General features: G+C 36.9%; 1 protein-coding gene across 1 annotated transcript in view; it reads right to left on the bottom strand.

The window, feature by feature from the left end:
* LOC140365814 (voltage-dependent calcium channel subunit alpha-2/delta-2-like) overlaps positions 1-12378 on the bottom strand; it is a 46732-nt gene continuing 34354 nt past the window's right edge. Inside the window, exons 14-38 of the mRNA XM_072452378.1 lie at positions 12082-12131; positions 11866-11955; positions 11224-11289; positions 11067-11141; positions 10641-10715; positions 10496-10567; positions 9707-9778; positions 9522-9583; positions 9338-9414; positions 9143-9203; positions 8975-9072; positions 8289-8379; positions 8149-8211; positions 7794-7897; positions 7620-7718; positions 7461-7552; positions 7330-7377; positions 6334-6405; positions 6099-6251; positions 5227-5279; positions 4982-5037; positions 4425-4548; positions 3803-3912; positions 3603-3685; positions 1-3361 (exon numbers count right to left, since the gene is read on the bottom strand). Of these exons, the coding sequence (XP_072308479.1) occupies positions 3263-3361; positions 3603-3685; positions 3803-3912; positions 4425-4548; positions 4982-5037; positions 5227-5279; positions 6099-6251; positions 6334-6405; positions 7330-7377; positions 7461-7552; positions 7620-7718; positions 7794-7897; positions 8149-8211; positions 8289-8379; positions 8975-9072; positions 9143-9203; positions 9338-9414; positions 9522-9583; positions 9707-9778; positions 10496-10567; positions 10641-10715; positions 11067-11141; positions 11224-11289; positions 11866-11955; positions 12082-12131 (2045 nt within the window). The 3' untranslated portion in view covers positions 1-3262. The remainder of the gene's footprint in view (positions 3362-3602; positions 3686-3802; positions 3913-4424; positions 4549-4981; positions 5038-5226; positions 5280-6098; positions 6252-6333; positions 6406-7329; positions 7378-7460; positions 7553-7619; positions 7719-7793; positions 7898-8148; positions 8212-8288; positions 8380-8974; positions 9073-9142; positions 9204-9337; positions 9415-9521; positions 9584-9706; positions 9779-10495; positions 10568-10640; positions 10716-11066; positions 11142-11223; positions 11290-11865; positions 11956-12081; positions 12132-12378) is intronic.

Below are 12378 nucleotides of genomic sequence, written 5' to 3'. Positions count from 1 at the left end.
TGAAGTGAAAAATATGAATAGTATTTAATCACCAAAGATATAAACATCTAAATATCCATTTTGAATATGACTGACAAAATCTTTACAAAGATAGCCTTCTTTTGTTAACAGCTTCACATCTTCTGTACAAAAATGAGGTGGCATTGAGACTGGCACAAAGAGAAGAAACTGTTCAGAGTAAACAACATCAGCAAAATTAAAAGCAAAGTTACAGCCAAAACATTCTTATTTAGACCCAATAAAAAGACAGGCGTAGAAGCTTTAGCATTTTTGTTTGATGTAAAATGTGGCTAAACTGTACCAGTAATGCTCCAACCACATTCACTTTCGATCTATTGAAAGAAGTACTTACAATATTCAAAGAAAAAAGTATAAATAACTCAACTTTATGAAGAAACACCAAGACCTTAATTCATCAATCATAAAAAAGCCAATTACATGCCACTGCCATAGACCTACTGTAGTGTTCAAATGCAACCGTTTCCACTCCAATGTGTGTTTTAATACAACAGATATTATTCAGGCAGTATGTTGCTTATAACATTTCTGTGCTTTACTTGCAGCAAGACCTAAAATACACATTCAAAAGGCTTCATTGAAGTCAAACTCTCAAATTAATTTTACTTCTCTCCTTTTGTCCTTTTGGGCCACCATACTTCTCCCATGTCCTGGACAATGTGTGATATGAAGGGAATGTAAACGACAGCCTATGTACACTTGTCTGTAAAATATCATGCAAGTAAATTGTCAATTCAGACTAAACTACTCCAAGGATAATTTTGACCACAGCATTTGTGGCTAGTAAACAGTTTATGACAGCCCAATATTACCTAATGGACTTGCAGTAAGTTAACACTGAACTTAATGACGTCTTCCAGGTGTTGATCCGGAGTAACTATCATGCTTCGTAAAGATCCACAATAATGGTACTTTAAACATTCATTCGATCCTGAAGGAAAATGTTTCAAATACATAATAGAGTCAATGTGTGCAGTTAGAGACGAACATACAGTAAGAGCTTAGACCAGGCCCAGCCACATTGTGAAACAAACAACACGTAGCACAAGGGCAGCAGGGTAATAATGTCCGCACACTGTGAAGAAAAGGCAGGACACTGGCTCTTCAGTGCTCTGAGGACACTTTAAGTTTGTGTTTTTCCCATTACTTCAGCAGATTTCTTCAGGCTGAGGCAACCCTAAAATTCAGTCTGTAAAGAGTGTTTGTTTTTGGCCCCAGTGTTCGTGCCATTATAATGAGTGCGACAAGGCACTGCTGGGAAGACACCAGGCAGATGGAGAAAACAGCTTTTTTTTTTTTTTTTTTTACAAAGAGTTTCTAAAAATAGGTTTTCAAAATATTATCACTTCTCTCTGTAGATTAACCTCAAAGGATAATGACATCAGGGATGTTAAATCACTGTAGGAAGATGCCGCAATATTGTGCATAACCTTTTATTTAGATCAACTAATATTCAAGTGTTTGGGTATATTTAAAAGGGAAAAAAAGGTTTAACAATTTCTAAACTTAAAGAAGACATATTGTGCTTTTTCGGATGTTTAGTAATACGCAGATGTAGATTAGTATTTCACATTTTGTTCATTGCAATATTGATCTAAAACAGCCTTATAATAGAAATGGGACCATTGATTTTCTGCTCAAAAGTGAACAGAAAATTCCCACTCTTAATACTCTTTAACATAGTTGATGGTAGCAAGCAACAGAAAATATCATAGCACTCAAACCTTGAATGAGTACAAGGTTACTCAAACATGCATGAGCCAACATCAGTGCATCTCTGAACAATGATGAGGGAAAACCATTTTAAGTAAATAGTAATAATAATTTAAAAAATAAAATTAATAATAATAATAATAATAATAATAATAAATATGTCTCTTTAATATTATAACATTGAGAAAAATCTGAATCAAGTTGTGCTGCATTCTGGGGGTTCTTTTTCATATTTTCACATCAAGGTTTAATCTAAATTTTTGTGCATTTAGAGCCTTTAGGTCTCTATATTCTTAACAGCAGAGATATAGAAAGTTAAAAGTTAAAGCATCCCCTACAGTGATTTAACAGGTTCAAAAAGACAGTTATGTCAAGCATCACATATTAGTAACAAATGCATTGGTTTCACTGAAGCTGTCCAGAAGCTACATTCCTCATACACAGGCATACAAACACACATAAGTGCATTATTCAAATAGGGCTAATACAAACAAGGACAGAGGGATTTCCAGCAGTAAATTAGTTTACATATGTATAGGAGCAATAGGAGTTTGCCTACAGAGACATAAAACTGTTAATGCTCATTGCTCATGAAGGTAAAATTTGTTTAAAAACTAAATATATGGTTATGTTCTGTCTTTGCAAACTAACTCTGATTTGGTCTTACACTGACTTGGTCTTTGCAAATGCTAAAATACTTTACATGTACAACTTGGCAAAACATTATTATTACTCAACGTTAGCTCTGTTGCACAAAACACTGATTTGTCGCATCAAGCCTTAAATGCAACTAAATTCTACAACATTGCCAATACAGAGGACCAAAGCATGTCTCTATGGAAGCATTTTTTAAATTCAAAAGTTAAATTTCTCTAAAACTACAATGTTTTAGAAACAGAAATATGTCATAGTATGTCTCATATGAAGCTTCCCTAAGGTCAAATATTGGCATTTTAAACCATGGTTTTATGTCAAAGTGCTCTGGTAACATTTAACTAATTGGGATCACTAAGTGTACATTTGAAAGAATCCGGGTCCTATATAGACTTCAAAGCACTGGCAAAGGTCAAACTCAGATGAAAGGACATTGAAGAAAATGTTACGTTAAGGCCCAGATCTACTGTGGTGTAAAGCTTCAACATTGTGCTGCATGCAAAAATAAAAAGGAATACAATTACTGAGCTAAACTTAAAAAGCAACATCAAACATGCAGCCAAATTTTGTGACTTTCTGCTTATAGTAAGGTACACTCCATTTTGAAAACATTCACCCTGATTCCAACCAGTCATTGAATGTCTCTCCCCACTCTTCACCCCATTTCATGCTTACATTTATCCTGGCCAATAAAATCTATAGGCAAAACAACAAAACAAAGAGCAACAACGCTACAAAGCTTCAATGTCAGTTCATGCTTCAACACTCACTCCAGACCAATACAAAAGCTGTAAGGCAAATTTACTGTAAAATCAAAATATTTCTTTGAGTTGATAAGTAGATCTGAGCCTAAACCTTGTGTAGAATGAGAGGTTGGCTATAGTCTGAGATAGAGGAGAGGCAGAGTGAGCTGAACCAACAGGAGTCCAATAGAGGGTTGCAGAAAATGGGCCCTTCCACACTCGGATGTGTTCTCCTGAAAAAACAAAATTATTATCAATTATCATTATGTAAAATTGAGCAAAAACAGGCTTACAGACTTTAATATTTATGGAATTATTTAACATAATATGTATTGTTTTATGGTGTACTCCTGTTATTTGATTTTGCTGTTCACGACATTCCTGATAACTGGGAATATTTATTGTATTATGGAACTACTTTGGAAACCATCTTGCGTTTTGTGGATTTAGTCAGTAGATTTGTATTGCTCTTACTAAGGCACTGTAGTCAAAGCAGGACGTGGGGCCTTTTCGATAGCGTGCGTTGCTTAGGACTTCGCATGGATTTTCCTCCCGAACTGTTCATTCTGAGTTAGAGAAGATGTCTAAGAACCTGTCATGGTGATGGATGAACCTGTCCGGTGTCAGCACATATGAAGTCAATTCAAAACATAGCTTATGACTTTGAAGGATACACTCGGTGCGGACCAGCATTAACCTCTCGATCTCACACGACGTACAGGGCAGAGTCTCTGCCACCACAAACAAAAGATTGGTGTTTTCTATTCTCTTCGCATGGATCAACCTGCAACCAGATGATATCAATACTATTACTATCACGTCACTGCACACGACATGTACAAAATCTAGTCAAAAATGCATTTAAGAAGAGTAATTTGTCAACAAAAAAAGAAACCTAGCAAGACTTCAATGCTCAAGGACAAGGCAAAAAAATATTATGTCCAACCACCAGGGGTCAGTAAAGAACCTTATACGACCCAATTGATGACACTAATTTGCACTAAGTAACTTTTCTGTAACTTTTCTACTAATTGATTAATCTAACAGTTCTTCTTTCGATTAATTGATTAGTTGTTTGGAATGCAAAATACCAATGCTAAATATCAGATTTGCACAAATGTTTTGCTCATAAACACTGAATAACCATGTTTCTTGTGTCTTTTTTAAATAATAAGATCACCAGAAAAGTTACATCGAGCATCTAGTAATAACCAGTTAAGTGATCAATGTAAAGTGTGTAAGTGAAATCTCTTTGATAACGTAGAGAATAAACAGCTAAAACAAGGCAGAACGCACCGGGAGCAGTTGCCACAGTCCTGAAGCACATTGTACATGTTTGTGGTGTTAGTGAAGTAGAACTGGCTCTGGATAGTCACACAGCTGCTTGTCTTTGCCTCAAAACCATCCACCAGCAAGTCATCTAGAAGACAGGCATTTCACTTTAGACATTTTTAATAAAGGTAGCAATTATAGAAAGAGAAGTATATAAAATGCATGTTTTATTTGTTTTGTTTATCATCTTGTGTTTCCTTTTTTTGTGTTCCCTTCTGTAAACGTTGTAAAAGTTGTGCAATAGGATGATTTTGTTGTTCAGTGTTTCTAATATGATTATTTTTGATTCACAGAGGAAAAACTACAGTAACCCCTAAAAATCTGATTTGTCTGAGTACTTCATCTTTGTTTTTAAATTAATCTTAAACAGTAGAAAAAGATTCAGTTATAGTATAGCAAAAACGACTACAACTGAATCTTTTTCTACTATGGAACGCTCCTGGACAAATGAGGGTTTACACCGTCATAATCTATAATCATATTCTGATGACTAAATTCTTATTACTAAATATATATTTTACCTTGATAAATCCAGCTATTGTAGGCCAGTCCATATAAGAGCTGCTGAATCACAGACCTGTAAAAAAACATTACATGATGTTTGGATATATCGTTGATATAAAATGTGGCAGCGCACTGGGCTGTAACAAATAAAGAAAAACAACAGGTGCCTGATTGATGTGCACATTTTGGACACTGTTAAAATTGTTGATGGGAACACTTAGTGCAGCAGTGATCTTTAGTTCTGAATGTTACGCAGTCTCACCATGCCACTGTGGAGGTCCACCAGGCCAAGCTCAGCAGGTCAGCTACAGACGGCTGCAAAGAACAAGAGACATAAAAACCCTACATGGACTGAAAAGACAAAAATAAATCAACTACAACTGAGGTTTAGGAAATAGCAAGTACCAGATACTACTTGATATTACCCTGACCAGCCACTTAAACGCAAAAGGTAGAATTGAAACTAGATGCAAAGTGTTGATACGGAAACTAATATTCTAGAATAGTCTTCATCTACATCAGAACTATAAGACCAAATTGGCTTGCTATGTTATGCTTAGGACGTCCCACCCGTGGGACATGCACAAGTGGGATGGTTATAATCTTCAACAAGATTTCTTGTCATTATTCTATTGCATCTTTATCTGTTGTGTAAAGCACTTTGAAATACTCTGTCTACAAATAAACGTGCCTTGCCTATGTGTGCAATAACCATGTAAAATAATCTATAAAGAATAATCTACATGTATATACATATATTTATATGTGTATATATAATAAACTATGAAAACAATGCTGCATGTTTGAATCCCGGCTCTGACAACTTACTGAATGTCCTCCCTTCTCTCTCATTCCCCTTTCACACTGAGCTGTCCTGTCCAATAAAGCCTACGGGCCAAAAACAATTATTTGTGGCCCCAATATTGGGTCAAGTCTCATTGAATTTGTGTCTCATCCATCGACAATTGGTGAGAGCATTTCCAAAACTGCAGCTCCTCTGAAGTGTCCCAGTGTGCACTGGTCCATTATAACTGGTTCAAAGGATGAGCAAGAGTTCTTTATAAGCACTATTATGGGATGTGCGGCTGTAATGTCATGTCAGATCTCTCGACAAACTCTGCTGTTGAGTCTCACCACAAAAAATCGCCTCGGTGCTGCCCCTGTGTGGCTGCTGCTGATCGGTTCGCATGCGGACTGATACTGAAACGACTGCCTCCGAAAGTAGATGGAGTTGTTGAAGAGAGCGTACATGAGATAAGGGTCCACGTCTCCAAAGAAAAGCCCCATCTGTTTTAAGAAAGACAACAATGTGAAGTGCCCGGGTCAAACAGCGCCACACTGTGGATAGACAAGTACTTAACAGACAAACCTTTTTCCAGTGGTCCCTCTGATTGGACATGACCAGAAAGCCACCGTCATCAATGAGATAACACAATAGATCCTGAGGATAAAAAGCATTGTGAATAAAAATGAAAAAATAAATGTAACATAATACAAAAATAAAATAGCTAGTAGCAAGTCCACTCGGTCCCTCAAAAAAGGAAACACGTGCTTTAATTATTATATATACGTAATAGAAATATTAAATAGCTCAAATTCAACCCTCTGAAATACCACCTGATTTATATTTTTGTGGGGTCATTTGACTCTTATAAAGTAAATGTAACGGAAAAAGCTGACATTTATTAAGAAAATAAAGAAACATGTACTAAAAGTATTATTCGGGTCTCGGGGTAACAAGTAAAACCATCTGTAAATGTCGTGTTCATAGTGAGACCAACTTTATTTTTATTTTATTAGTAAACTCTCTTAATTTATGCATGCATTATTTGATATACTTCTTCTACCTCTATTATTCTTATTATTCATTGTTGTATGTTGCACATTAACACCAAAACAAATCCCTATATTTGTGAATTTCTGATTTCTGAAAAAAAATTAAAAAACAACAACAACAACAACAACAACAACAACAACAACCACAACCCTGTTCTAGCTATTCTGTGTAATCCATCCATCCATCCATCCATCCATCCATCCATCTTCTACCGCTTGTTCCCTTTCGGGGTCGCGGGTGACTGGAGCCTATCCCAGTGACTTCGGGCCTTAGGCGGGGTACACCCTGGACAGTGGCCAACTTGTCGCAGGACTTGTGTAATCCATCAAACCATACAAAAAAAAAATCCAAGCATTTAATGTTTTTTATGACTACCGTACTTCTGATTTAGTATCTACATCTCTTCTCAACTGCTTTTGTAGAATATAGGTTTTCAGGAAGAAATAATAGGCTAATGCAAAAATAAATTATACTTAATTGCAAATCCCTAAAATGAACTGTTAGTTAATCTTTCAAAACTAGTCTTACATCTGTGTTGGCTTCACAGTCCATTTCACAGATCCAGGACGGTCCACACTGCATGTACAACAGAGACAGTAGACAGTGTGATCAATGGAAACTTTAAGCATCAAAAGTCATCGTTAGGTTTTGTTTCGTACTTTGTGTGAACCTTGTCGTTCGTCGGACACATTACTGGCTAAGATCTTGAACTTATCCACCCAGGCTTCCAGATCCAACTTCACTCCCACCACTAAAGACATTCTCGGTATTAGTTTTGGATAAAAAACACGTCACAATAATCCTTTCAGTACTTTTACCTGCAGGCTTGAGCATTTTCCCCCCTATATTAACCTGTACGCCCGAGCTGACCAGAATACCAACAGTGCCATTTTCCCCACCCATCATGTCGTCCACAGCTGTTGAGGGACATCGCATTAAATATGTTTTGTTGTATTGTGAAATTTGACATTGCATTCTTCAAAAAAACTCACAGGATCGTAGCGGGGCTCTAAACATGTACCCCTTGTTGTCCAGGCTTCTTCTGTAGAAATTTGAATTGAACGGCTCTGGATCCTCATCCCACAAGTCGGCAGCGCTGTGACACAGATGTGATCGGTTGCCATTATTTCATTTTACAGCAATAGATAGAATATGTATTGTCAACAAGTCAGACAGGCCTAAACTGCTATTGAATTTGTTGAATTCCAACTGGTCTGGATTGGTTACAATTATCAATTTGTATTACTTTATTTACTTTCACTATTTTATTGACAATTTTCAAGAGGTATTCTCAACCGTTACTAAAAATGTGTCAGTAACAGTAATTTCTGCAAAATTATGACTCACATATTAGGAAACACTCGAGTTATTCCTCCGTCTGTAGATGCAAACACTGCTAAGAATCCATACCTGCAACAATACAAATGTTAAAAGTCACATTTGCGCTGTAAAGTGTTTTAAAATGCTGCTGAATGATGCAAACGTACGAGTTGAGGTCTTTGTTCTTCCACACTCGTGAAGCCAGCTGCCCAATGATCCTTGAATCCAAGATCAAGTTATGGATGAGGTCTTGGTCACCTGAGATACAAACAAAACCACACATCCAATGTTTCAGTTTATTTTAAAAATATTAACACATTTGAACTTGACTCTGTGCTTTTAATCACTATATCTATGGCACAATGTTACGTAGTAAGTAAAATGCTTTTACTTTGCTCGCACTTTACTTTACAGTGCAGTAATAGCATGTTAATAGCGTAGAAATATTATGGTAACTACCGATAATATACTTTTCCGTCATGTTTCCATATAATTACCAAGAAAATATTAAGCATCTTTCCTTGTAATTGACAGTTTTTATACTCTGTATAACATACAAATTGTGATAAACGGTATATATTATGACAGAAAGTAGAATGATAGTGTCCAATTTCCATGCGTAATTATCACGTAATTACAATTCAGTTACACTTTTAGTACCATGAAATTGCATACCATTACTGTGCAGCAAAGTGCTACCTTTCATCAGGTCCATCAACTTCATAGATGGACCTGTTCTTCAATTCCTTTCTTCCTTCATATATCCGTTTAAAGAACACAACTCCCTCAAACACTGAAATAAACATCACCACAAAATTGCTAATTGCTTAATATATAGATTATTCTCACTCACACTCATCCGACTCAGGCGAGATGTCGATGATGAGAGAGAGAAAGCTCTGCAGGAACTGTGTGTTGTTGTCGGAGAGATGCAGACGTTTGCAGTATTCCCTGAAAACATGAGAAATTCTTGAGAAAATGCACTGTCGACTGTAAAAATGCTGAGGCGGTTTATGCTCACCTCGGGGCCAAAAACACGTGTCCCGAAGACTCGTACGAACTGGGGAGCAACGACTGCATATCTGAGGTACACACAAGGAAACAAGTACTGAAAATTGAGCACACGTTTGCAAGTCCAAATAGGATAGAGAAAAGGCATTTACGTGTATGCAAAGTTGTTTTATAATGCTGCTCTTTACTATTATTGCACACTTACACTGAAGCTGGAGCATCACGTCACTGAGGTCAGCTTTGATGTAGTATTCGTTGTAAGGCGGTAGTACCAGACCCAGGCTGCAGAGGGTGCCATCACAGCAGGCACAGTCAAGACAAGAACCAAAAACAACAGGAAGATTACATTTTATTCCACTAAAAAACAACAGATATTTGTATTCACTAACCTGTAATCTGTACCATTAATTGGAGCCCAGGTATAGCCTCTGTACACTTCATCAATGTATAGCTACAAACAATAACAGTACATATTTATATAGTTTTAATCTTTAGTTGGTTTTTTTAATCTTTAGTAGATTTAAACCTAACATATCAAAGTTGACCTTCAATTATTTCTTAATTTATGACTTGCCTCATCAATTGACTTTAGAAGTGTTTTGATTTGCAGTTCACCCGGGCGTCCATCAATCATTTGTCTCCGAATCTAGAAAACATGAATTTAGTCACAATGTAATCCACAAGCTGTTTGAGAGTAAACTAAAGACCACACGAGTTATATTGCCAGGCTGAAGTTTAAGGGTGCACTGTGTAACTTTTCAGGTAGAACGTCCGCTACCTGCTTGTCTCCAGGGAGATGCTATTACTTTGCTTGATGTCATTCCTCAATTTGAGCCATTTGCCTAAATTTGTGTCAATCGTGCTAGTCAGTAGCTTGACTATTTCTCAGAAACGGTTAAACAGTTGTCTTGTCAGTTTAAAGATTAAAGATATGTATAACATGTTAGATGTAGTTGGTCCACACATAATTAGAGACCAACATTTGTGCCCTTTTAATTTTGACGCAAATTCAGCACCGACTCAAATTGGGTAATCACACTTGGAATGCTCTACGGTATGGCATAAAATCTATCGTGCTTGTTCAAAACGTTTTTCACATTTTTATTTCTGAAATATATACGTTTAAAAATGTCATCTGATTGTCTCCCTGGTGATAAATTTCACAGGCAAAGGAATAACATCTCCATGGAGACGAGCAGAGAACAGACGGATCACAACGGCAACGAAGTGCGGTTTTGAAACATGGTACTACTCAATGACCTGGTAAAAGCCGGTATTCACTAAACCTAAGAACACAAACTGCCTGAAATTATACTGTTCAATTTCAATATTTTTTTTTAGACAGTTGGCAGTGGGCACTGACATCCTCTTTGTTGCCGTCCTCCACTTCGGCGTCCAGGAAGTCCAAAGTGACGGGCTCAGGCAGGTTCACAGGCTGATGAAAACAAAATCAAAACATGGTAAAGGAAAAGTACTGAAAACGTGGAAGAATGTGGAATACAGCTCACTTTAGGTCGGAGATTAGGGTGAAGCAGAAGGTACCCGTTTGGATCAATAGCAAATATGTATCCATTTGCTCCCAGCTGTGAGAAATACATCAAAATACATGCTTGCTTTAGTTGTAATATTACTGTTATTGCTTAGAGCCAAAGTTAAAATCATGTAAGCCTATTTCGTCATATATTCTGTGTGTGTAATAAAGTAAATTTAATATGTTACATCCGTTTATTATAGACGATTTTCTATTGCATTTATAAGTTCATCCAATATCCCTGTCACTGCTAATTAAAATATATTACTACATGGCAATATTGAGTTAAGAACTTTTTAATCAAATACAGCCCAACTTTTTAAAATAACAAAGGGATGAGAAGTAAAATGCGTAATGACTTCAGTTGTTTATCCAATCAGTGGATTAGTGTGTCATTACTGACGTTGTATCGCGGGGTCAGACGCTTGATCTCATCCAGATGCACGTCCACTCCCATCACACCTAAGATCAGCTGATTCTACACAATACAATGACAACACAACAATAATTCACAGCTAGTATACAACTGTCATCCATTATGGGCTTTTAAATATTTGTACCTGTGAGTTTCCGTCCATAGTGAGGTTAAATACTGGTAATGTTCCAGTCACCACCAATCCAAGACCCTGAAAAAAGGCAACCCCATAACACATTACATACTGCAAAATTGTAGTTTGAAAAGTGTAAATGTTCATGATTTTGTGCAGTTTGCTCAAATGTGATTTACGGTAGTTCAGATCTTTGGTTCTCTATACTAACTAACACTATTTTGATACCATAAAGAAATTATCATGTGTTTTTTTACTAGTAGAACTATGTAGAACTTGTAATGTGTCTATTTTTGTTCCGTCTGTTTGTGCATTTGTACACCAAATGATGTGTTTGTGGAAAAGAAAACTATTCAGGAAAGGCCAAATTTCATCTTATTTATGTTTCCCCCCCAGTATTGACTTTGACTCTGATTTGAGTAAATCAGTAACTAGTTCCGATACTAGTTTTAGTATTGATTAGACTCTGCGTCTGGATTTTTCTTTACAACTTTTTTTTCTTAAATTTGTTTTTCTTAAATTTGGTTAAACCCAGTTTGACTTGGCGTTTATAGTTGACGAAAAGGATGTATCATATTTTTATTGCAGGATGCAGAATTGTTGCTTATGTACAGGATATGTGCAGCTTTTAATTCACTCCCACTGCTTTCTCACCAGAGCATCCTGATAGACGTTGGTCCACTGAACTTGCTTTGCGTCACTGCCTGCGAGGACCATGGGGCGCCCCAGCACATCGAGGTACTCCTGTCACAACAAAACAGAACATGAGGCAAAAGCAGCTTCAACACTAGCCACAACATGGGGCCATGGGGGACAAAAGTGTGTACAAACAACCGGGAGAGGAGAGCTGGGTACAGGAATCTAACCCACCTGGGTGTTAATCCTGATCGCACAGATGGAACGGATCTCAAAATAGTAACCTGACAAACACAGAGAAAAGAGAAAGAGATAGAAGAGAGAGGAGAGAGGAGAGAGAGGAGACAGAGAAAGATGGGCAGACAGAGAAAGAGAGAGACAGACATTGGGGGAGAGAGACCTATTAGAACACAAGACTCGAGATCATAAATATTCAACATTTTACTCAAGGGACTTAAATAACAAAAGGATCTGTATGTGGAAAACTGCGGAATTCATCTACTTCATCAACTTTCCTAAGAAGCTGATGTC

Source organism: Eucyclogobius newberryi, unplaced genomic scaffold (assembly GCF_026437365.1).
Source record: "Eucyclogobius newberryi isolate DKJ021-1_F unplaced genomic scaffold, fEucNew1.0.hap1 SCAF_19, whole genome shotgun sequence".
Taxonomy (NCBI): Eukaryota; Metazoa; Chordata; class Actinopteri; order Gobiiformes; family Gobiidae; genus Eucyclogobius; species Eucyclogobius newberryi.
Note: the sequence above shows the minus strand (reverse complement) of the source record. Positions and strands in the feature narration are given on the sequence as shown.